Here is a 26,234-nt window from a genome sequence, read left to right on the forward strand (position 1 = left end):
ACTTCTCTTCTATCCTACTACATGGAGACACTTCTCTGTCCTGTCTGCTGCTCCCTCACACTTCTCTTCTATCCTGCTACACGGGGACATTTCTCTGTCCTGCTGCAGCTCACCACTCACTTCTCTTCTATCTTTCTATACAGGTACACTTCTCTGTCCTGTCTACAGATCACCACTCACTTCTCTTCTATCTTTCTATACAGGTACACTTCTCTGTCCTGCTGCAGCTCACCACTCACTTCTCTTCTATCTTTCTATACAGGTACACTTCTCTGTCCTGTCTACAGATCACCACTCACTTCTCTTCTATCTTGATATACAGGTACACTTATCTGTCCTGTCTGCAGCTCCCACACACTTTTCTTCTATCCTGCTACAAAGGGACACTTCTCTGTCCTGTCTGCAGCTCACCATTCACTTCTCTTCTATCCTGCTCTGAGCTGTTGTTTTTGTAGATTGTTTGTAAATAGAAGATCATGAACTGTAAACAGAGGCTGCACATTGTGTCTGTAGTGTCTGCTGAGCTCTGCTGCTGTTCTATACAGGGGATACACTGCTCCGGAGAAGAGCTCAGTGTTTGCTGTTTCCTTCGGGATAGGTTGTCTTTCCACCAAAATTGCGCCGAATTAAAAAAATTGGTAATGATGAATCATTAGTAGGAGGGGCAAAACAAATTGATTGATATGATAAGTGAGGAAAACAGTTATTTTGATGCACCACTGGTTTGTTGTTTAGGGCAAAAGTACTGCTAGAAAATGAAAAGTCACTAAAACAAGAAACTGTTCCCTATTTGGCATTTCTGAAGTGAGACTCTTCCAGGCTAAACTATTTTTTCTCTGGGGGGCTCCAGCAATTGCTTATGGTATCTTTTCATTATATTACAGCACCTCCAACTGCAGAGATGGCCATGAGAAGAGCAAATAACGACCTGAATAAAGAGGAAGATTTTAGTGGTAAGTATATATTATATTATTTATGGTATTTTCAGAAATAACGTAACTGCAAGTGATCAACATTTGAATTTTTAGTATTTGATGTAAGGGGGCGTGGTGACAACTTGAAAAGTGTTTTACACAATTATCAAAGTATGAACATAGAACCTTTATTTTGCTAAAAATGTGATGATGATAATTAGAGGACAGCAATGACTGTAGCACAGAGAAAGATTATAATTACCTTATATACTCGAGTATAAGCCGACCCAAGTATAAGCTGAAGCCCCTAATTTTACCACAAAAATGTGGGAAAACCTATTGACTCGAGTATAAGCCGAGGGTGGGAAATGCATTGGTCACAGCCTCCCCATTTATACAACCTGCCGGACCCTGCCCCATAGTATATAGCCAGTACCTGCCCCCATTATATAGCCTGCCAGCCCATATCCCCCAGTATATAGCCAAAGGTGAGTTTTGATTTATATATTTTTTTTACTTGAGTATAAGCCGAGTTTGGGTTTTCAGCACTTTTTTTTGTGCTGAAAAACTAGGCTTATACTCGAGTATATATGGTTTTTCTGAATGTTCCACCAATCACTAATCAGTAGGGAGTGTACAGTCCTTCGTTTTTAATTACTTCAGCACCGACCACAGGACATCACTAGTTGTGGTTTCCATCATCCATTCTACAGGTGTTCTTTTGGGTTAAGATCATGGTAAGATCAGGTATGACAGGTACATTATCCTGCATTAAAGTTGATGGCTGGTGTGTTGTTGAAGAAGAATATGTGATACACACTTTCATTCACTCTGTCATGTAGCTGTATGACCTGGCCAAATCCTACTGCAGTAAATATTCCCCAAACCATGACACTTCCTTGACCACCTTTCACTGACTTCTTTACACACTTTAGATTCAGTCTTTCCCCAGTTTATCAACAAACATAATCCTTTTCATCAGAATCAAATTAATTAATCTTGCTTTTATCAGTAAAATGGCCACTTAATCTTCGTCCACACAAGATGCTCCTCTGCAAAGGTGAGTCCTTTTGATTCTTTATCTGAATGAGTGGATTGGTCACTGCAGGGTAGGCTTTCAGTCCAAAACATTTAGATACTATGGGTGTCATTTACTAAGGGCCCAAATCGCTCGATTCCATCGGGTATCCTGACGATTTCCGATTTGCGCCGAATTCCGCCAGGATTTTGGCGCAAGCGATCTAATTTCGGCGCAATCGTGCAGGGTTGCATGCAGCGGAAATCGGGGGCGTGGCCGTTGGAAAACCCGACGTATTTGGAAAAACCGCAGTATTTTTTTTAAAAAAGTGTCGCTTGACACGCGCTTACCTGCACCAAGAAATAGAAGGTGAACTCCAGCGGACCTCGGCGCAGCAGCAACACGGAGAACCCGCCACTGGTTTGCGACTGGACGGGTAAGTAAATGACCCCCTATATGTGGAGACAGATTCTTACCCGGTTTAGTGCTAAGCTATAAATTCCAGCTTCGGTGATGAAACAATTCCCCATGGAGATTCTCCACATTATCCTGTCCTCTCTTGCATTTGTCTTTCGAAGGCAACCATACTTGTTGGGGGACTTGAATATGTTTGGGAGTTTGTAAAGATGCAATTTTCTAGAAATGAAACACGTGGAAGAAACAACTTCTCTTGATGGCAGAAAGGGTCACCCCTTTGGCCTTAATGTGGACAACCTGCTGCCAAAAGGGTTTCAGACACTTTGAAACGCACAAGTCATTGAAAACTGGTTAAATACAGTTTGTCAGATAATTAAGGAAAATAGCTCCAGGTTCCAGAATAAACACCAATAACTTGCAGCTTCTTTAATTTTGTTCAGTGGATATTACAATGATCTCATTTACATTTTTCTTCTGTGTCTTGCATATAAAATTTCTGGAATAACCTTAAAATACTGATATTTTACTCATGTTAGGATAAAATCACATATAACTACAAAATGACCTGGACATTTAGGAAATTGTGTGATCTTCTCTAATTATATTTTCCAGTACAAAACATAATGGGGCAGATTTATCAAGCAGTCTGAAAGTCAGAATATTTCCAATTGCCCATGGCAGCCAATCACAGCTCCCCTTTAAAATATTCATGAGCACTGGTGAAATGAAAGCTGAGCTGTGATTGGTTGCCATGGGCAACTGGAAATATTCTGACTTTCAGACTGCTTGATAAATCTGCCCCAATAAGACTGAATGTAAAAATATACTTGTCTGATCAATATAACCATTGTCTATCGTCATCTGCCCATATATATGCTCAACTTATCAATCATTGGGTGTATATGCAGTAGTATAACACAACAGGTGTTTAATAGAAATTATTAACATTAGTTTGTGAAAAAAAAAAAAATTACAAAAAATGCTGCAACTGCCACCAAATTTTACTTTTCCATCTTCCATCAGCACAGGCTGACCCTGGCACTGTCAGATCCTGCCCCTTGGCTGCCAAGGTACTGGTAAAGAACCCCGCCAACTCCAATGGTGCTGCAGTTAATTTTGACAACAGTGCCCGAAGGGTTAAACAGTTGGTATCACAACTTGTGGTTGGGGGGGCTTAGAGGGGGTGGGAGGCTCTAGTTTTTTTATCCGTAAAATGTCCTTGACACACCGGTCCATAAGTGTACAATGGGGAGCATTTGCTAAGGGCCCGATTCGCGTTTTCCCGACGTGTTACCCGAATATTTCCGATTTGCGCCGATTTCCCCTGAATTGCCCCGGGATTTTGGCGCATGCGATCAGATTGTGTCGCATCGGCGCCGGCATGCACACGACGGAAATTGGGGGGGCGTGGCCGAACAAAAACACGACGGATTCGGAAAAACCGACGCATTTTAAAAAAAAAATGTGTTGCGAAAATTGCACTTACCTTCACTCAGCCCGGCTCAGTGTATTCCAGTGCGTTCCGGGGAACTTAAGCGCAGCAGCGCCACCTGGTGGAGGAACTGCCTTAGTGAATCCCGGCCGGACCCGAATCCACCGCAGAGAACGCGCTGCTGGATCGCGAATGGACCGGGTAAGTAAATCTGCCCCAGTGTGTACAGAATGTAGACTTGTTCATCCATAGGTTAATCCAAAAAATAGCAGCACTTCAAGATTCCCAAGGGATCATCCTCAAGCAATCACATAGGGGCTTATTTACTAAGGGTCCGCGGAACGCACTTTCGTCGGATTTTGGAAATTTTCGGGATTTGCGCCACTGTGGCAGTTATTTAGAAGGGGATTGTGTCGCACGCGATCGGATTTTGGCACAGTGGCCCCGGGTTTTATGCGACAGAAATCGTGGGAGCGTGCCGTCGGACGCTCCGATGGATTCGGACTGACTGTGGGATTTAAAGGGCACCTACCACCACAAATCTACCTATAAAGGTAGATTGGGTGGTAGGTGGATCAATGGGACGTGAGGATAGCCCTTTTAAGGGCTAATCCTCACGTCCCCACACTTTTTTGATAACTTTTATTAGATATATATTCAAATTTACTTATGCGGCTACTGGGGCATAGAATAGCCGCATCTGAGGTTACACGAGGCGGCTACTCCACTCCCCGGTAGCATCTTTTCCCCTCCTACTCACCCCGCGTAGCTGTGCGCCCTCGTCCGGCGATCCTACCGTCTGCGCATGCGCAGAAGAGCAGGCCCGCGCCTGCGCGGTCACTGCTCCGAAACAGGCGCGGGCCTGCTCTTCTGCGCATGCGCCGAAGATGGGTGAGTAGGAGGGGAAAAGATGCTACCGGGGCGTGGAGTAGCCGCCTCGTGTAACCTCAGATGCGGCTATTCTATGCCCCAGTAGCCGCATAAGTAAATTTGAATATATATCTAATAAAAGTTATCACAAAAGTGTGGGGACGTGAGGATTAGCCTTTAAAGGACACCTGTCATCGGGTCTGTGTCACTAGTCCTGTCACCTCTTCCTGTTGGAGCAGCTCACAAGGATCCCATCCCAGCCTTTATCTAGTTATTTCATACATTATTCATTGTAAAATCATCTATTCTTTATCATGTAAATGAGGCAGGTCACATGGTCAGAGGCAGTGATGTCACCCCTGTTACCCCTCCCCTCTCCTCCCCCTGCTCATGTCTGTGTGTAATGTATAGTAAAGCATGGCTAGTGTGTGCTGCATCTGCTGACATGCTGCATCCTCCTAATATACAGGTGTGAGACACAGACATCAGATACACATGAATCTGACATGTTCTGCTGTAACATGGCTGCCTGGAGCTGCAGTATCTCTCCTATACACACACACATGCACACACAGGCTGCAGGGGGCGCCAGCACCAGGAAGCACATCATTATACAGCCTCACATCATTATACAGGCTGTCAGTCATGCACTGGGGGTGTGGCTGTGCCTCCCACTCATGAATAGAGTGGACAGCTTGAATATGCTAATGCTTCATTGGACATTTCACAGGTCATTTGCATACAGCTTTAGGACCTCATTGCTTAGGTTTACAGGCATGTAGAGGGACAATGAAGGGATAGAGGCAATGCTCTCTAATGGCAGTTTATGAAAACATATTTAGTTTAGGGGGGTTATTTTGCCTGACGGGTTCTCTTTAAAAGGGCTATCCTCACGTCCCAATGATCCACCTACCACCCAATCTACCTTTATAGGTAGATTTGTGGTGGTAGGTTCCCTTTAACTTTAAAATTGTGTTGTAAGACCAAGCACTTACATGCACCAGCAAGATGAAGGTGAACTCCGGCGGACCTGAGCGGGGAAGCGACACATGCAGGATATCGGGCGCATGATCTACGTGATTCGCGGCACATGCATTCCAGTCGGACATTCCGGATAGGGTAATGTGCCAGAGACTGGAAAGAAAATGTGCCCCATAGTTCTCGACACAGGGAATCCATATATTATCAACCATTAATTAGTGACATCATCCTAATTCATATGCGAGTGACATCATCAGTGTACAACTAAACAAAAGAAATGTATTACTTTGACAAATACCTGAATTTTGTTGCAGGACGCATTTTGAGAACTTGATCTAGAAACGGTTTGCCATCACTGCCCTAGGAAATAATAGTAAGGAAAAAAATGTACAAGTTAAAAAAAATATATATATATATGAAAATTCGAATCCCCTCCATTCTCTAGAACACATCTAAAAATCAACAAGTAAAATCATACACATATTAGATATTGCCACTTCCCATAATTTCAAGTTTTTCAAATAAAAATGGTTGTTCCCTGTGGTAAGACCCTGGTAACAGAAAATAGTTTCTAAATAGCCAATAAACAATTTTCTGCCATTTTGGAATTTATACAAATTTTAATAAAAATATATCAGAAAGTTGTCCATTGCTAGATATGGTATCAATGAAAATGCCAGCTTGCCTCACAAAACATTACATCCAAAAAAGCTCCGTACCCTGAGGTGTGACTATGTTTTTGGAGTCAAAATATATAGATATATACAGGAGGTCCCCTACTTAAGAACACTCGACTTACATACGACCCCTAGATTTCAATGATAAAATATACAGTTCCGACTTGCATACAAATTCAACTTAAGAACAAACCTACAGACCCTATCTTGTGTGTAACGCGGGGACTGCCCGTATATATATATAAATACATACATACATATAGCATACAATACTGAAAAACATATTGGGGGTCATTTACTAAGGGCCCGATTCACTTTTCCCGACGTGTTACCCGAATATTTCCGATTTGCGCCGATTTCCCCTGAATTGCCCCGGGATTTTGGCGCACGCGATCGGATTGTGGCGCATCGGCGCTGGCATGCACACGACGGAAATCGGGGGCGTGGCCGAACGAAAACCCGACGGATTCGGAAAAACTGCCGCATTCAAAAAAAAAAAAAGTGTCGCGGAGCTTGCGCTTACCTTCACTGGGAATAGGCCGGTGTATTTCAGGGCATTACAGCGCGCCTCCTGGGAACTTCAGCGCAGCAGCACCACCTGGTGGACATCGGAGGAACTGCCTTAATGAATCCCGGCAGGACCCGAATCCACCGCAGAGAACGCGCCGCTGGATCGCGAATGGACCGGGTAAGTAAATCTGCCCCACTGTGCATACACACATTGCACATAACACACATATACTCATCACATGTGCTCTGCCTATACATGATACGTGCACAAATACAGTCAGACACCTCTCCATGTGACAAACCATAGATGCACCTGATCAGAGAGGAACATCATCTGTCATCCCAGGAGGACAGTATTGCGGATCCACAACTTTTAGCTACTAGTACTGGATTTCCTACACGGATGATTCTGATCCGACAAATGCCTGACTGGTGTCATATTACACACCGGGGAGTCGGTGGATAGGGTCACTTTCCCCATACTTTGTCCATAGCTGCCAGGAACTCCATGGACCTTCAGGCCCCTTGAAGGTTGCTCCAGAGAAGACCAGGGTTGGTGGACGGGGGCCTCTATTTTGACGAAGAAGCTTCTTACTCAGCAATTACAGGTATACTGAGTGTCAGACGGATGGGGGTCCCGTTGCTGCCACAGATCAAACGCATGTGCTCTGGGTGCAGAACATGTGCAGAGCAATGGGCCCCCTCTCCTTGCAGGCCCGGTCGTGATCTCACCCACTGTGACTTGGGAATAAAAGTGCATTGTGTTTGGAGAGCTGCTATTTTGAAATACATATATCTTTATACTGTGCAAATATATTTGCTGTCACATTATTGATTTGCAAGTGATAAGAAATGTGTCTGAGTCTCTCTAATTTTAATATTTCCTTGTTAGACCTTCAACTAGAGTGTATATATTGCGGTTCTTCATCTTTGACATGTGATTATGCTGAATTCAGAATGTGCCCTACAGAGCATCAGTGTGGTACTTATATCTTATACACTGGTAAGTTCTATGATGTAAGAGAAGCTGTTACCTCTCCTTACTAGAGATGAGCGAGTATACTCATCTGAGCTTGATGCTCCTTCGAGTATTAGGGTACTCGAAATGGCTCGTTGCTTGGACGAGTATTTCGCCTGCTCGAGAACGAGCTTTTACTTAAGGATCATTTAAGTGAAGAACACAGTGAAGAACACATTGCAGATGTTTCCGTACATCTGCTAACTTATCAGAAGACATTAGTACAGAAAGGTGTTCTTCACAATAGTATGTGAAGAACAATATGTGTGAAGAACACATTGCAGATGTTTATCACGGGTCATTCTCCTTTTTGAAGTTCCATGAATATTCCATTGAATAAAAAAACGAAGAAACAAACACGACTGACTCCCTTATTTCTCAATAAAATGAAACATTTTATTGCAGAGCCTTGGTCCCCTTGATAAATGCTCAAGTCTCCCTTTGACTTCAATGGGGTTCGTTATTCAAAACGAGCACTCGAGCATCGGGAAAAGTTTGACTCGAGTAACGAGCACTCGAGCATTTTAGTGCTCGCTCATCTCTAGTCCAGACCTTACTGTGATGTCTCCAGTTCAGACAACGCTCTGTGAGATAAACCTTCTGGAGTCCAGGCTGATATATGTTACCTGCAGTAGTCATCATGTAACACATCACTGCTGGGAACATGGCAGAGGCAACATAACAAAGTGCTAATTTAACTGTCAGGCTCGAGAGTTGTGGATCCGCTGGACCACTGCAGACGATGACACAAGCCACAACCTGGGACTGGAGTCTAAGTAGTACCCGGTTTTTACCAGAGCCCGCTGCAAAGCGGGTTGTACTAGCTGCGGCTTGGTACCACCAGAGTCAGGGCAGGCGGCAGCGATGCAACATCAGAGTCCATTCCGGGGTCAGCAACAGGAGGTCCAAGCAAATGAGTATGGGAACATAGCACACAGGACAGCATTCGGAGGAACACTGGTACACAGGAACAGCAGCAAGGAGGGGTGTGGGTAGACACAGGAACACAGGAGATCCAGCAAGGTAGTAAGGAAGGTGCTGGACTTTTAAAGGGAAAGTGATCAGCCAGCGCACCAATCAGCGGTGCGCTGGTCCTTTAAATTTCCTGAAGGTGGCGCATGCACGCCCTTGTAGGCAGGGACGCGTGCACGGAGCTCGGCTGGGGGTCTGGGTGAGCCTTTGATCCACGATATAGTCACGGGACCACCCGTGACACGCACATTGTAATGAATTAGTTCAAATCAGACAGCCTCGGGTCTTTGTAAGACCCGAGGCTGTCATAGTAACTGATTGGAGCCCCCCTACATACAGCTTTGATGGTGACATTTAACAGGGTTAACACCCGTGGGATGTTACCGGTGGGTGTTTGCTTCAATATGCAGCAAATGCCCATCTTGTATTAAGAGAGGGCTCAGGACCTTGTTCCGGGTAATGGTGTATTCATAGTTACAATGGTTGAACAAAATGCATGTGCCTATCAACAGCCACAGGCTGTTACACTGTGCAGTAGCGCTTCCTGCTCCCACTGTGTGAGATTACAGCAGGCAGAGGGAGGGGGAAGTCCTGAGGGAGCAGGGGGGGATTACAGGGGGGGCAACATCTGCAAGTTGTTCTCTACACATATTGTTCTTCAAATACTATTGCGGAGAACACCGTTCTGCACGCGTGTCTCCGGAACAGATCGCAGATGTTCCCGAACATCTGCAATCTGTTCTGCACTGTGTTCTTTCACTGTGCTCGTTCAGTTTGTAATTTTACTGAAAAATGCTCGGGTCCGCCATTGATTTCAATGGGGCTCGTTACTCGAAACAAGCACTCGAGCATCTGGAAATGTTCGGCTCGAGTAACGAGCACCCGAGCATTTTAGTGCTCGCTCATCTCTAGTCTGCACCCATTGCACTAAAAAGAACACCTGGAGCTTGTACATATATTTATAAAGTGTTTGTGCCAGTTTAGAAAAATGGGCACCTAAAGGGGAGTCGTAGTGTATTGCTCTTGTGTATTGAGAGAAGGAATAGATGTATAAGGATTTCATGTGTGAAAGTCCCAGTATAAAATGTGGTGGGTGGTTTAGGTGATATGATAATCCACTACTACCTTTAACTTCATGTATGTCTGTTTCTGTAGATCACAGAACCATTATCCCAATCCTGGAAAAATGATCATTTCTTTAAAATGACACCAAAAGCAGCTATGGTCCTAACTATAGAGCCCTATAGAGACAGGGTCTTCTTAAAGGACATCTACCACCAAGGATTATCCACTAAGCACACCAACATACTGGTGCGTGCCCCCTTTGGCAGGATCTGCTCTTCTTTTAGCTTCTTAGTCCCTGTTTAACACCCTTATCACAGACGCTTGTTTTCAGCTTAATGACCAGACTCGATTTTTTGAATCTGACATGTCTCACGATAATTGGTTAGAACTTTTTGAGCTTAATGATTTTGAGATTGTTTTCGCGAGACACATTGGGGCAGATTTACTTACCCGGTCCGTTCGCGATCCAGCGGCGCGTTCTCTGCGCTGGATTCGGGTCCGGCCGGGATTCATTAAGGTAGTTCCTCTGCCGTCCACCAGGTGGCGCTGCTGCGCTGAAAAGCATTGGAACTCACTGGAGTTCACCGAGCCTGGCTGAGTGAAGGTAAGTGCAAGCTCCGCGACAGATTTTTTTTTTTAAATGCGGCGGTTTTTCCGAATCCGGCCGGTTTTTGTTCGGCCACGCCCCTCGATTTCCGTCGCGTGCATGCCAGCGCCGATGCGCCACAATCCGATCCCGTGCGCCACAATCCCGGGGCAATTCAGGGGAAATCAGCCCAAATCGGAAATATTCGGGTAACAGGTCGGAAAACGCGAATCGGGCCCTTAGTAAATGACCCCCATTGTACTTCATGATAATAGTAAAATGTAAGTTTTGCATTTCATTCTGGAAAAAAATGAAATTTTGGCAAAATTTCGGAAAAAATCTACATTTTCAAAGTTTGAAATGTTCTGCATTCGAGACAGGAAGTAAAACTACCCAGAGCTAGATAACTAACATTTACGGAATGTCTGCTTTATGTTGAGATGATATTTTATGCATTCTCTCCTTTTTCTAGTTTGCTATGAGACTTAGAACTTTAGGTGCGATTTTTCAAATTTTCATGAAAATCGCCAAAACTCACATTTTGAGGGACAACTCAGCTTTCAAGTGACTTTGAGAGGCCTAAATAAAAGTAAAACCCCATAAATTACCCCATTATATAAACTACACCCATCAACGTATGTAAAACAACTTCTATTAAGTCTATTAACCCTTTAAGTTTTTCACAAGGGTTAAAACAAAATGGAAGTGCGATTTTGAAACTTTTGACTTTTTTTGGAAAATCCATTCATTTAGGCCAAAAATGACATTTTCATAATGATTAAAATGATGAAATGCTCTGCAAAGTTTGATGCCCAATTTTTCCTGAGTGTATCGACACCCCGTATGTGGTGGTAACCTGCTGTATGGGCGCATGGCCGGCCATAGGATCGAAGCCGCGCCATTCAGAGCAGATTTGTATTGTCACAATGTACAGGCTATAAAATTTTTTATAAAATTCGCCATAACATAAAAATAATATGTTATCTTTATTCTCTGGTTCACTACAAGTGCGGTGATACCTCATTTATATAGTTTTTCATATCTTTCCTCAATTTTACTGAGCAAAACCAATATTGGAGAAAATCTAATTTTTTTTACTATCTACAACTTTTTAGGGGCAGCACTTTTGTATTTTTCTGTTGACAGGTCTAGTTGAGGACTTATTTTTTGCAAAAAGAGTTGTTCTTTCTAGTCGTATCATAAAAGGGCACGTAACTTTTTTTGATCACTTTTTAGAACATTTATTGTCAGGGTATTTGATTAAAAATTGTATATTACTGGGAAATTTTTCATGTTTTTTTTACGTTGTTCACCGAGCGGGTTCAATATTGTTTTAGATTTATTGTACAGATTGATACCGACGCAGTGATACTAAATATGTACTTATTTGTGTATTTTTTGTGTTTTATATAAGTCATTTGGTTTTTATAAGTAATTGGGCTGATTAGGGGACTTTTATTTTATTTAATTAGTATAAAATGATTTTACCTTTTTTTTTTTTTTTACTTTTTTTTACATTTTCCACTTATTGGCTTGAACTAGCGTTCATCCGATTGCCAGGAGGCAGAACCCGGCGCAGAGAGGAGCCAGCAGCCTTGGGGCACTCGTCAGACCCCGGGGCTGCAGCTGGAGAGATCAGATCTCCCGTTAAGCACACCACGGTGGGGACACTTACATGCCATGGTCAATGTTGACCGTGGCGTGTAAGGGTTTAAACACTCGGGATCAAAGATTTTCCGATCCCGGGTATTAGTTCCGGGTCTGGGCTATGTCCCATCCAGACACCGGTACTTTCGGTACCCAATGTCGCGAAATATTTTTCTGACGCGCCACTGTTGAAAGGCGTCACATCAGAAGAAATACCCTTAATGACCGCTGTAGATTCCCAATAGGGCGTTCATTAAGGGGTTAAAAAGAGCAGATCCTACCGGAGGGGGCACACACCAGTATGTCATTGTATCCTTGATTTGTGCCACAGAACATACAAAGTGACCCTCAGTGAGAATTAGACTCTCAATGTCATGCCTGGTGGAGGTCCTTCTGGTCAGACCACGACTGATCAGATTGTTCTATGCCCAGTTGTTAACAGTAGTTATGGAGTCGGAGAGAGCTGGTTTATTACATTTTCACAGTCTTCGTGAGAACCTTGTTTTATTCTTTCACAAATTTCCAAATTTTACAAATATTTTCTTCTATTTCAGGTTATTGTCTGCAATGTGTCACTTGCTCCTTTGGCACCAATGAATGTGCATCACCCACCGTTGTCTCCTGTCCCACTGGCAAAGTGTGTGCCGCTCGCCAAACTATAACAGTAGCAGGTAAGAGGTGTCATTTGTTCTATAAATTTTCTATTGCCACTAACTTGTCATATTTACTCCACGGGAGCAGATTTACTTACCCGGTCTTGTCGCGATCCAGCGGCGCGTTCTCTCCGGTGGATTCGGGTCTTCCGGCGATTCACTAAGGCAGTTCCTCCAATGTCCACCAGGTGGCGCTGCTGCGCTGAAGTCCGCAGAAGTCCGCCGCAGTTCACGATCCTATTCCTGGTGAAGGTAAGCGTGTGTCCAGCGACACTTTTTTTTTTTTTAATGCAGAAATATTCGGGTAACACGTCGGGAAAACGCGAATCAGGCCCTTAGTAAATCACCCCCAATGTAACATAAAACAAAGAAAAGAGGGAAACTATATTTTTATGTCCCAAAATTCTAAAAGAAATATTTTTCCAACTTCCACGTACATTATATGGAATAACGTGAATTTGTCAAATAAAAAAAATATATTATTTTAAAAGGAAAAAACTGAGAATCACAGAGTCCTTGAAAAGATGTACATTACTACAGATCTACGTATTAATCACATATCACTGTGATTAGTCATCAATATCAGAACCAAAGAACCAGGGCGTACATAGAAACCATGGGAAATTCTGGTTTGGGCCACCTTTTGACTAAAAAAATATATACGGTACCCCCATAATGAATTTGTATACAGAACATTTACAGGGCATCTGTATGAATTTATATATAGCTCCCCTTAATGACTTTATAGCTCTCTGCTTTTCGCTACCTCTACCTTGTTATTAAGTTCTCCCCTGAAGGTGCACTGATATCTACCTACTCTTTCAGGCTCTACCATCCCCGGCTGCTGTGGAATGACTTTGGTAGCCACCTGTCTCATGTTGAGTGTGCACGCAAAGGTGTCTCAGCTGTGCCGCTCTCCCAATTAATGGTATCTGCCTCTAAAAGATACAATTATGAGTGATTTTTGGCAATACTGACCTTCCCAAAGCTTTTGGCAGCTCAGTACTGTTGGCACTCAATACCTATGGATTTGAGGGTCCCAAACCAGTCATGTGTTATGTCTGAATTGGAAGTTAGTCACTTGAAATGGTAAAGTTCGACATCCCCATTGAAAAGTTGCTAGCAGAGTCCTCTACGCATTGGACAGAAATGGCAGCAGACAGCGTTGTCCCCTCTGTAAGGCACGGATAGCCCGCTACAAACCTAACTCCTGCAGAGCTGGTACCCAGTGGACCGATCTGCTTGCTGCTTCACCCTTATTAAGAATACATATATTCTCATTCCATTTCACTCAGTCCATTGGATACAGGGTTGCGACTATGTGTGGGCGGCTCCCCCTGTAAAAGGTGGAGCCAGGACAATAAATAGAGGCCATACCAGTGCCGGCGTCCGACTAGGCAGCTAGCGTAGTGTTAAATGATTGAGTCAGTAAGGAAAGGGTGTAACATTATATGATTATGAACTAATCAATAACTGATCTCTGCTGAACTGTTATTAGCAGCGAAACGCGTCAGTGTAAATATAAAGGTGTGAATTACATATTATTGGTGGTGACTATGACACCTTTATGGCATTTTCTTTTATATAATGCACGTTGGTGATGTTTTGGGGTTACTGTTCGAGCCTGAACACCCCAATACGCACTAGACAATTGTGTACAAGCACTTTAGTGGACACATGAGTGGACCTTTGAACTGTCACTACAGTGGAATAAATATGCGTTAACGCTTTAGCATCCTGTCTGAATATAGGGGGTGTGATGTGGATGTTTTCATATCATCTATAGACGAATACCCCGACAGTACTGCAGATTAGCTAGGTGCTGAGAGTAGCGGTCCCTTATGAATCAAAGCCTGTTTATGATATTGTATGTTGGGCTTCCACGTTTTTTTTCGGCTATTGATAGCTCCAACATATACAGTTTACGATATATTTAATCAAGTTTGTTCTTTAAATGTTTTTCATACAGGCAGTATATACCTTATATACTCGAGTATAAGCCTAGTTTTTCAGCACAAAAAATGTGCTGAAAAACCCAAACTCGGCTTATACTCGAGTCAAAAAAATAAATATATCTAAACTCAACTTTCCCGTGACCCCTGTATATCTTCTGTGCGATCTGTCCGGCAGCGGCGGCAGGCTATATACACTGGGGCAGGGTCTTGCAGGCTATATACACTGGGGCAGGGTCTGGCAGGCTATATACACTGGGGAAGGGTCTGGCAGGCTATATACACTGGGGAAGGGTCTGGCAGGCTATATACACTGGGGCAGGGTCTGGCAGGCTATATACACTGGGGAAGGGTCTGGCAGGCTATATACACTGGGGCAGGGTCTGGCAGGCTATATACACTGGGGCAGGGGCTGGCTATATACTGGGGAGGCTGTGACCAATGCATTTCCCACCCTCGGCTTATACTCGAGTCAATAGGTTTTCCCAGTATTTTGTGGTAAAATTAGGGGCCTCGGCTTATACTCGGGTCGGCTTATACTCGAGTATATACGGTATGTATTTTTGATCTTTTTTGGATAAGGACATCAACTCTGACTATTGAGTAGATACACTCATATGTTTTGTGTGTTCACCCTTATTAAGATTGCAGATAATGGGGCTTATTTACTAAGGGTCTGCGGTTCGCATTTTCGTCGGACTATTCATGTTTTTCGGGATTTGCACCGCTGGGACAGGGATTTAAAAGGGGATTGTGTCTCACGCAAGCGGATTTTGGCGCAGCGGTGCCGGCTTTCATGTGACAGAAATCGGGGGGCGTGCCGTCGGACGTTCCGACTGATTCAAACTGAGCGCGGGATTTAAGTGGGGAAGCGACACATGCAGGATATCGGGCGCACTATGTTAGTGACTCCCCCACAGTGCATTGCCGTCGGACAATGCACTTTGGGTGAACTCCGTCGGCCGGGTAAGTAAATGTGCCCCAATGTGTGCATTGGTTAGAGGGGCATTGGACCACTGATGAGAGGCCAATAATACAACTCAATTTTGGTGACTTTTAGGAATATGCTACAATGTGTGCTCATGAGAATAACATTTCTGGCCATAATTTGACTTCCATCCCACATTTCATTAGTAGTTTTGCCCCCTGATTTTTCTTTTTCTATATCAGTTTTTTTTTAGTTTTCTATATAACCTATACATTACACATATTCTACTCCCTACCGCTTTCACTCTCTTTTATAGGACATAATTAGAGATGAGCGAACATACTCGTCCGAGCTAGCGTACTCGAAACTGCTCGTTGCTCGGACGAATACTTCGCCCGCTCGAGAAAATGGCAGCTCCCGCCGTTTTGCTTTCTGGCGGCCAGAAACAGAGCCAATCACAAGCCAGGAGACTCTGCACTCCACCCAGCATGACGTGGTACCCTTACACGTCGATAGCAGTGGTTGGCTGGCCAGATCAGGTGACCCTGGAATAGACTAGCCCCTGCCCGCGCTGCTCGGATCATTCTGTGTCTGGATGCCGCTAGGGAGAGAGCTGCTGCTGCAGGGAAAGCGTTAGGGTGTTCTATTAGCTTACTGTTAGGCAGGAGTGATTCTCCAAGAACCCAACAGCCCTTCTTAGGGCTACAATAGCGTTTTATTTTACTTTTTTTTGTTTGCTTGTGGCTGGGCTTGCTGGCACTAGTAGTGCAGCTAGTACCATACTGTGAGGAATTTGATGGGAGACTTGCGACCGTTGTGTTTAGCTCTTAGTGACACACATATCCACCTCAAACACCGAAGTAAGACAATTTATTAGGGGTTGGATTAGAATTAGGCAGAGTCTGCTGATTTTTTTTTTTTTTTTAGCTGTATTTCATTTTATAGCTGAAACTCATCTTGCAAAGCAGTGTGCTTTCATTGTAGGCTACAAAATAGCCATAGGAGAACCCCAACGGCTTACTTAGTCCTACAATAGCGTTATATTTTCCTTTTTTTTGTTTGCTTGTGGCTGGGCTTGCTGGCATTAGTAGTGCAGCTAGTACCATACTGTAAGGAATTTGCTGGGAGACCTGCGACCGTTGTGTTTAGCTCTTAGTGACACACATATCCACCTCAAACACCGAAGTGGGACAATTTATTAGGGGTTTGAGTAGAATTAGGCAGAGTATGCTGATTTTTTTTTTTTTTTACCTTTATTTCATTTTATAGCTCAAACTCATCTTGCAAAGCACAAAATCCAGTTAAGTGCTGTCAGTGTAGGTTAGAAACTAGCCATAGCAATAGGATAGCATCGTTTTGTTAAAAAAAATAAAAAACTAAAAAAAAATAAACACAATTTTTTTTTTTTTCAAGTTTACACTTTAATTTGGAAAATGTTTAACCCGAGGGCTAGGGGTAGAGGACGACGGCGTGGACGTGGGCGTCCAACTACTGCAGGGGTCAGAGGCCGTGGTCCTGGGCGGGGTGAGACACCACCTGCTGATGGGGGAGCAGGGGAACGCCGCAGAGGTACACTCCCTAGGTTCATCATGTCTCAAGTTACTGGGACTCGTGGTAGAGCACTGTTGAGGCCTGAACAGTGCGAAGAGGTGATGTCGTGGATTGTGGACAATGCTTCTAGCCATTTGTCCACCAGTCAGTCTTCCACGCAGTCCACCCATGTCACCGAAATCGGCACTCCTCCAGCTCCTCCACCTCAGCCTCCTTCCCCCCAGTCTGCCCCCTCCCACCAAAATTTGGCATTTGAACCGGCATACTCTGAGGAACTGTTTTCTGGACCCTTCCCACAGTCACAAACCACTTGTCCTGCTGCTGCTGAGCTATTTTCCGATGCCCAGGTTTTCCACCAGTTGCAGTCTGTGGGTGATGATGACATTATTGACGTAGTGGAAGAAGTGTGTAAAGAGGTGTCGGACGATGAGGAGACACGGTTGTCAGACAGTGGTGAAGTTGTTGTCAGGGCAGGAAGTCCTAGAGGGGAGCAGACTGAGGGATCAGAGGATGATGAGGTGACAGACCCAAGCTGGGTTGATAGGCCGGGTGAACACAGTGCTTCTGAGACGGAGGCGAGTCCTATAGCAGAACAGGTTGGAAGAGGCAGTGGTGGGGCCAGACGGAGAGGCAGGGCCAGAGCTGGTGCATCAGCGCCAAATGTTGCCCGTAGTCAAGCTCCCGTGGCGAGGGCTAGATTTTCAGAAGTCTGGAGGTTCTTTAAAGAAACACTGGATGACCGACGGACTGTGGTGTGCAACCTGTGCCAAACCAGGATCAGCAGGGGTTCCACCACTACTAGCTTAACTACCACCAGTATGCACAGGCATCTGAATACTAAACACCCCACTCAATGGCACCAAGCCCGTTCACCTCCGGCCGGGCACACCACTGCTCCTTCCCCTGTGTCATCTGCTAGTCACCCCCCTGCCCAGGACCCCGGCCCAAACACCTCCTGTGCGAAAACCCCATCTTCGCCTCCACGATCCTCCACAGCATCCACCAGCGTTCAGATCTCCATACCCCAGACGCTGGAGCGCAAAAGGAGGTATAGCGCAACCCACCCACACGCCCAAGCCCTCAACGTCCACATCTCCAAGTTGCTTAGCCTGGAGATGCTGCCCTATAGGCTGGTAGAGACCGAGGCCTTTCGAAACCTCATGGCGGCGGCCGCCCCTCGGTATTCGGTCCCCAGCCGCCACTACTTTTCCCGATGTGCCGTCCCAGCCCTGCACAAGCACGTGTCAGAGAACATCCTCCGTGCCCTGACCAACGCCGTTTCTGACAAGGTCCACCTGACCACGGACACGTGGACGAGTGCTGCCGGGCAGGGCCACTATATATCGCTGATGGCACATTGGGTTAACTTGGTGGAGGCTGGGACCGAGTCTGACCCTGGGGCTGGTCATATACTGCCGACGCCGAGGATTGCGGGGCCTACCTCGGTCCAGGTCTCAAAGGCCTACTATGCCTCCTCCTCCTCCCACCCCTCATCCACCTCCTCCTCTGAATTACCATCCGTGGGCATGGCGCCATCAGTCGGTAGCTCTAGGCACAGCAGCAGTGCCATCGCTAAGCGACAGCAGGTGGTGCTCAAACTGCTGAGCCTAGGCGATAAAAGGCACACCGCCCAAGAGTTATTACAGGGCATCACGGCGCAGACTGATCTGTGGCTGGCACCGCTGAACCTGAAGCCAGGCATGGTTGTGTGTGACAACGGCCGTAACCTGGTGGCAGCTCTGCAACTCGGCAGACTGACACATGTGCCATGCCTGGCACATGTGTTAAATCTCATAGTTCAGCGTTTCCTCAAGACATACCCTAATCTGCCTGATTTGCTCACGAAGGTGCGCCGCATCTGTGCGCATTTCAGGAAGTCCAGCACAGATGCTGCCACTCTCAGGGCAGTGCAGCGCCGCCTCCAACTGCCCGCTCACCGACTGTTGTGCGACGTGCCCACGAGGTGGAATTCAACACTAACCATGTTATCCAGAGTTTACCAGCAGCGCAGAGCGATTGTAGACTGCCAGATGTCAACTTCCACCAGAACTGGTAGTCAGGTCAGTCAGCTTCCTCAAGTCTACAAGGAGGAGTGGACGTGGATGTCTGATATCTGTCAGGTGCTGAGTAACTTTGAGGAGTCAACACAGATGGTCAGTGGTGATGCCGCCATCATCAGCCTCACCATCCCGCTGCTTGGCCTGTTGAAAAACTCTCTGGTCAGCATGAAGTCGGAAGCTTTGCACTCGTTACAAGAGACGGGGGAAGAAGATTCCCTTGTTGATAGCCAAAGCACCCTTAGGTCTGTTTCTCAGCGCATATCAGAGGAGGTGGAGGAGGATGAGGAGGAGGAAGAGGAGGAGAATGTTGGCGAGACAGAAGAGGGGACCATTGTTCAGTCCTTCACTGTTCAGCGTGTATGGGCAGAAGAAGAGAAGTTGGAGGAGTTGGAGGAGGAGGAAATGGACAGTCAGGCCAGTGAGGGGAGTGAATTCTTGCGCATTGGGACTCTGGCGCATATGGCAGATTTCATGCTAAGCTGCCTATCCCGTGACCCTCGCGTTCAAAGAATTTATTCCAGCACCGATTACTGGGTGTTCACTCTCCTGGACCCACGGTACAAGCAAAATCTTTCCACTCTCATCCCTGGAGAGGAAAGGAGTGTGAGAATGCATGAATACCAGCAGGCCCTGGTGCACAAGCAGAAACAGTATTTCCCTTCTGACAGCGCTAGCGGCAGAGGGCGTACTTCTGCGGGACAAGTAGCGAGGGAGAGTAGGCGACCAGGCAGCTTGTCCAGCACTGGCAGGGGTACGCTTTACAAGGCCTTTGCCAGTTTTATGTCATCCCAGCAAGACACTGTCACCTGTCCCCAGTCTCGGCAGAGTAGGGCTGATCTTTACAGAAAGATGGTGAGGGAGTACGTAGCTGACCATACCATCGTCCTAAATGATCACACAGCTCCCTACAACTACTGGGTTTCAAAGCTGGACATGTGGCACGAACTGGCGCTGTACGCCTTGGAGGTTCTTGCCTGCCCTGCCGCTAGCGTCTTGTCCGAGCGGGTTTTCAGTGCAGCTGGTGGCATCATCACCGATAAGCGTACACTGACTGACAGCGCTGACAGGCTGACGCTTATCAAGATGAATAAAGCCTGGATTTCTCCGCATTTCCATTCTCCACCAGGTGAAAGAAGCTGAACCTGAATAATGTATGCACTCCTCCTTCTCATTGTCCTCCTTCTCCTCCTCTTTGTACACTAAAGCGGAGGAAACTGGCTATTTTTTTGCCAGGGCCAACTGGCTCTGGCTATAGTACTCTATGTATTTAATTTTTCTGGAGGGCCAACTACCCTGTCCTCTGTTTTAAACAATTTTTGGGAGTGCCACATACAGGCACTCAATCTATGTAATTTTTCTGGAGGACCAGCTACCTGCTCCTCTGGTTTGAAAACTTTTTTGGACTGCCACATACAGGCACTATCCAAATTAAATTGTCTCCATAGCAGCCTCCACACGTCGTCTTTTTAGCTGCCTTCACACGTTGTCTCCATTGCTACCTCCACACGTCATCGCCATAGCTGCCTCCAAAAGTAGTCCATATAGCTGCCTCCATACATGGTCCCCTTATCAAACGAGCTGTGTCAGGCAGAATTTTGGATTGTTTTCATGGCTTCCATGTTAACTTTGTCGCCACCCTGCTGTGTAATCCACAAAATATACTGGCAAACTTTTATCATTTACCAATATTATTTCAGTGCTTCTTGCGCATCTGTTTACATTCCCCTCACCCGCCAGAACCCAAACTTATAAGAACGCTACTACACTTGATCTTATACAAAAGGTTCTTAGAAGTGCTGTTTGGGGAGTAGCCTAGAGACAGGGGCTTGGATTGGCGAAAGCTCGCCTGGCAGCGGAGCGCCAGCTCCATCCCAAGATCCAACTAACATAATTTTTACTTGCAGCATCTTTAATCTACTACTAGTTCACTGCCTCCATACATGGTCCCCTTATCAAACGAGCTGTGTCAGGCAGAATTTTGGGTTGTTTTCATGGCTTCCACATCAAACTTGTTAACTTTGTCGCCACCCTGCTGTGTAATCCACAAAATATACTGGCAAACTTTTATCATTTACCAATATTATTTCAGCGCTTCTTGCGCATCTGTTTACATTCCCCTCACCCGCCATATCCCAAACTTATAAGAACGCTACTACACTTGATCTTATACAAAAGGTTCTTAGAAGTGCTGTTTGGGGAGTAGCCTAGAGACAGGGGCTTGGATTGGCGAAAGCTCGCCTGGCAGCGGAGCGCCAGCTCCATCCCAAGATCCAACTAACATAGTTTTAACTGCAGCACCTTTAATCTACTACTAGTTCACTGCCTCCATACATGGTCCCCTTATCAAACGAGCTGTGTCAGGCAGAATTTTGGGTTGTTTTCATGGCTTCCATGTTAACTTTGTCGCCACCCTGCTGTGTAATCCACAAAATATACTGGCAAACTTTTATCATTTACCGATATTATTTGAGCGCTTCTTGCTCACCTCCTTTGGTTCCTCTCTGCCACCCATTGGTTTTAAGCCTGAGTCCATTTGGGGTATGTTGCCAAGACACTCTCTAGCCTGCCGCTGCTGCCGCTGCCTCTGCATAGTCCCCTATAGTGTCAGGGTCAATTATTGGATGTTTTAGATGCTATCTAGCCTCATTCGGTCACTCTGTCATGGCCATGCTGTTGCCCATACTTTTAGCATAATGGTGCGATTAAGCAGCCTCAGAGGCATCCATGCATGCTGCCCCTGCTGTTTCCTGTCCATTTCCGTGGTGTTTCCATCCTTTTCTGAGGTTCCCAGGTGCTTGGCCAAGCTTCCCTGTGCAGATCCTTGGTCCCCTTGAAAAATGCTTGAGTCTCCCATTGACTTCAATGGGGCTCGTTATTCGAGACGAGCACTCGAGCATCGGGAAAAGTTCATCCCGAATAACGAGTACCCGAGCATTTTAGTGCTCGCTCATCTCTAGACATAATATTAAATAACAAATACTTAGGAATAGAGAATAAAACACTTTGGGTGGCATAAAAAAACATCGGGGCTTATTTACTAAGGGTCCGCACGTGCACATTCGCCGGACTTTCTGAAGATTTTGTGTTTTGCACGGCTGTGACAGGTATATGAAAGGGGTCTGAACCGGGATTTTGTCGCGCGCGATCGTGTTTTGGCGCTGGCTTTCATGTCCCAGAAATCGGGGGGCGGGACGTCAGACGATCCGACTGATTTGGACTGAGCGCCGATTTTAAATTTCAAATTGTGTCTCAAGGCAATGCACTTGCATGCACCTGGAAGGACCTGAACGGGGAAGCGGGGAAGTGGGGATATCCAGCTTTTAAATGATTAGATGTTTTTCAGCAATATAACTTTAAAGATGAAGTTTCCTATTTAAGTTTTGTCTTATTTTTAATTCTAGCGGGAATTATATTTCAGTCTTTTGAAAAATTCTGCAGTCAACCAAGTGAATGTAATGCAACAGGGACGTTCAGCACGATGATTGGTAGTTCTAATAGGATCGCAACTACATGCTGTTCTGAAGATCGATGTACCCCAGCAAAGCCCATCGGTTTGTTCATTTACGTATACATAACAAACAAGTTAACTCTACAAGTTCCAGTTGTCACCAACATGTTCAACAAAAATGTTTCCAAAACACATTTAACCATTATGCAAATGATCATATAAGCGCTGCCCAATAGATCTATACTATAATGCGCTCCAGTAAACTACATACAGTAGCATGAAAAGCACATCATGTGTTCTGCACCTTTTAACATACAGGTGGTCCCCTACTTAAGGACACCCGACTTACAAACAACCCATAGTTACAGACAGACCCCTCTGACCTCTGGTGAAGCTTTCTGAATGCTTTACTATAGTCCCAGATTGCAATAATCAGCTGTAATGTGTCTGTAATGAAGCTTTATTGATGATCCTTGGTCCCATTACGGCAAAAAATGTTTAAACTCCAATTGTCACTGGGGACAAATTTTTTTTTGTCTGGATCTACAATTATAAGATATACAGTTTCGACTTACATACAAATTCAACTTAAGAACAAACCTCCAGACCCTATCTTGTACGTAACCCAGGGACTGCCTGTACTCTTAAATGACTATCCATTAAAATATCCCTTAATTGGTGCAGCTCTGCTGATTCTCTCTTAGATGGAATTTTGTCTCTAGCCCCCAATGTTCCAGGGAGATCTATGTCAATGTCTTTATATTTCTACTGTTAAATTGGTGGAGCCTGGCTGTCTACCTGTAAAGGTAAAACTGGGAACAGAATACGGATACAGACCATGAGCCCTAGAACTGAGCCCCTCCAGACTTACTCCTACGTAATCCAAACCACCCTAGGCCGTGGCCAGTAACTGGGCGACAGTCCCTGCTTAATTCCTAAGTGATAACAACAAACGATGACAAGACAAACAAATGAATAACTAGAGTCACCAGAGCCGAGTCAGAAACCTAGAGGGCAACGAAGTACCAAATTGATAGACAATAGGAATTACCAGGAAAACAAACCAAAAGGTCAGAAGAAACCAGATATAAGCAGACAGAATACATGCAAGCATGTTCTCAGGACCTTTTAGGTGATGTCAGAATCCTGGATGTAATGCTGATAAGGATCCTGTCCATCAAAGCAGGTTAATGAGATAGAAAGGACATTGCTGGGTGTGGTGTATAATTAATCAAAACTGCTAGTAGGAAACACCAGTGTTCACACTAGTAAAGACAAAACAATGTTTATCAGTGCATTCATAGCCCCACCTTGTTGACCAAGGATGATGAAGATACCGATATTACACTACACTACACTAAATCTGACAAAAGGAGGCCTACTTAGCATATTGATACTTAAACTTCCCTTTATCAACTAATTAGACTCTTGTGTCAGGTGGGTGGTCCTGGACCTATGTGCTCCAGCCAATCTGACAAAAGAGAGCTTGATTTGTATATTGAATACTGTGATTTTACTGAAACTACGGCAAATGAGTCATTCTATTGACCGATTGATCCAAAACAAGGACCACTCTGACATTAGAAAGCCTCAATACAATAGATTAAAGGAAGTTTCCCTACCCTCTATACAGAACTAGTTAGCCTTTCTACTGCCAATTGGTGGTCCTTGGCTGGAGAAGACAATCTGGCACCACTCTTCTGGTAGTAGAAAACTGAAACTAATGACATTGATTGCACAGGAATGGGAGGAGCTAGAGAAAATTGTATGAAAATTCCAGAATCTGTGGAACAGCACCTATTAAATGATGCATAGAGCTGGGATTGTTGGACGTGGTGATTGTCCTTCTTTATCCAAATGTTATTTAGGGCCAACTTCTGTCCATCTTTGCACTTATGATAATATCCCTGGGCACCTATAAAATGTAGCAACTTTGCTAAAAATATTCATAAAATCAGACAGTTTTTTGTATGCAGCTTCTTTACAGACATATGTGTTTCTATGGTCACAGACTACAAACAAATCCTATCTACCCTCCTGTAGTCATGTGTTGCACTATTGCATCTGTCTTATCTTTGGTAATGGGTCGATTCTACAATCTATTCTTATTCATCTTTGATGTTATTTTTCTCTTTGTGTTGTTACAGCCCCTGATGTAAGTACAGAGACCAATGGAGGAACTTGCCCCACATGCTGGGGTCTATCGTGTGAACACATTGAATCGCTAGAATGTGTCGGAGATCAAACTATTTGTCTTCAACAAATTACAAGAAAAACCATAGGTATATACCGTAATTAAAAAATATATATATATATATTCAAAAATTCTTTGACCATTTTATGTTGTTTTTATCTTGGAAAGAAGAAGGTGGGTTTACCAGCAGACATGGAGCCACCTCTGGTGAAACAAGAAGCTCATTTGCATAAAGATTAAAACAGTGCCCTTCACAATGCTGGACTTACATGTGGGTGTTTGGGAGCTGGGTGATTTCCTTAAAGGGTTCCTATTATAGTGGCATGATTGAAATCGAAATCGATTGGTGACCTAAACTAAATGGGTTATTAAAGACTGTGAGATATTTAGTAATTTACCCTAAAAAGCCACAGAAGCAGACTGTGCTCGCTCACACATTAAAAATAATAGGAGCTTCTCCTCCACTGATCTGGGAGAACTGCCGGCTAGTTTTGTTTACTGGTCCATCCATAGCGTAAATTAACTGATCGGCAGTGGTTTTCATTGTTGCACACCCTTTGACCTTTCCTATAGGTAGGTCATTATTACATTTTGCATATGAAACTTCTTCAAATTACTGTTCATGTATACTATGATCGACATTCCTTTTTGTGGATACATTTGTATACTTGGCGAAGGCTTTTACAAAAATGTCTCTGTTAGGGTCCACTTAAAAAATACAGATGTTTGAGCCCCACTTCCTGGCTACCCATAAATAAGCCTACATTATCCAGTGCCTCCAACTGGTTGGGGATATCTATGCTCTAGCAGGACCTCACATGCCCTGTCCCTTTATGGCCTCAAGTAGTCATATGGAACCCCAAACTATGTCAAGGGGACCCCACCGGTACACCGTTCTTATCTAAATAGAAATATACAGCAAGGAGGGGGTGCATGTAAGGTCTTTTTATGTACCCTGGATAAGGCCATTAACTCCATGGGCTATGTAATTGAGATATGCCCCCACAATTCTGACCTCCAAGTTTCCTAAGCTCTCAACAAGTCAACAGTAACAACATACATTGACTATACAAACCAGGTATGTTTAATTTTTTCAATTTTATTATCATTTTTTATAGGTTCCCTGACTGAGACTACAGTAAAGCGTGGTTGTGCCTCTGAAGGCTTCTGCTATAAAGGCAATGAGTCAGCAATCAATGGTGCTGTCCATGAAGAAGTCACATACTCATGTACTCCCTCCAGTGGAACTACATTTACTACCACAATGTCTACAAAAACATACACAATCTCCTTCCTATTTCTCATTGTGGTTTTAATCCAATAAAGTGTCTACAGACATAA

The 26,234-nt window shown here is 44.7% G+C and overlaps 1 protein-coding gene across 1 annotated transcript; it reads left to right on the plus strand.

The window, feature by feature from the left end:
• Positions 1 to 892: 892 nt before the first annotated feature.
• On the plus strand, positions 893 to 26,217 carry LOC140065861 (phospholipase A2 inhibitor gamma subunit B-like). The gene is made up of 6 exons (XM_072113420.1): positions 893 to 953; positions 7,712 to 7,822; positions 12,662 to 12,778; positions 22,653 to 22,802; positions 24,847 to 24,981; positions 26,012 to 26,217. Exons 1-6 carry the CDS (start codon positions 902 to 904, stop codon positions 26,215 to 26,217), a joined length of 771 nt encoding a protein of 256 aa, XP_071969521.1. The 5' UTR covers positions 893 to 901.
• The last annotated feature ends 17 nt before the right edge of the window (positions 26,218 to 26,234 follow it).

This window comes from Engystomops pustulosus, chromosome 6 (assembly GCF_040894005.1).
Source record: "Engystomops pustulosus chromosome 6, aEngPut4.maternal, whole genome shotgun sequence".
NCBI classification, from domain to species: domain Eukaryota; kingdom Metazoa; phylum Chordata; class Amphibia; order Anura; family Leptodactylidae; genus Engystomops; species Engystomops pustulosus.

What these genes read in the sequence shown, in the direction of transcription:
- LOC140065861 (XM_072113420.1), top strand. Translation starts at nt 902, where the DNA reads ATGGCCATGAGAAGAGCAAATAACGACCTGAATAAAGAGGAAGATTTT. An exon ending in TACTTATATCTTATACACTG is followed by an intron (nt 7,823 to 12,661) that starts GTAAGTTCTATG and finishes CTTCTATTTCAG; the next exon opens with GTTATTGTCTGCAATGTGTC. An exon ending in CCAAACTATAACAGTAGCAG is followed by an intron (nt 12,779 to 22,652) that starts GTAAGAGGTGTC and finishes TTTTAATTCTAG; the next exon opens with CGGGAATTATATTTCAGTCT.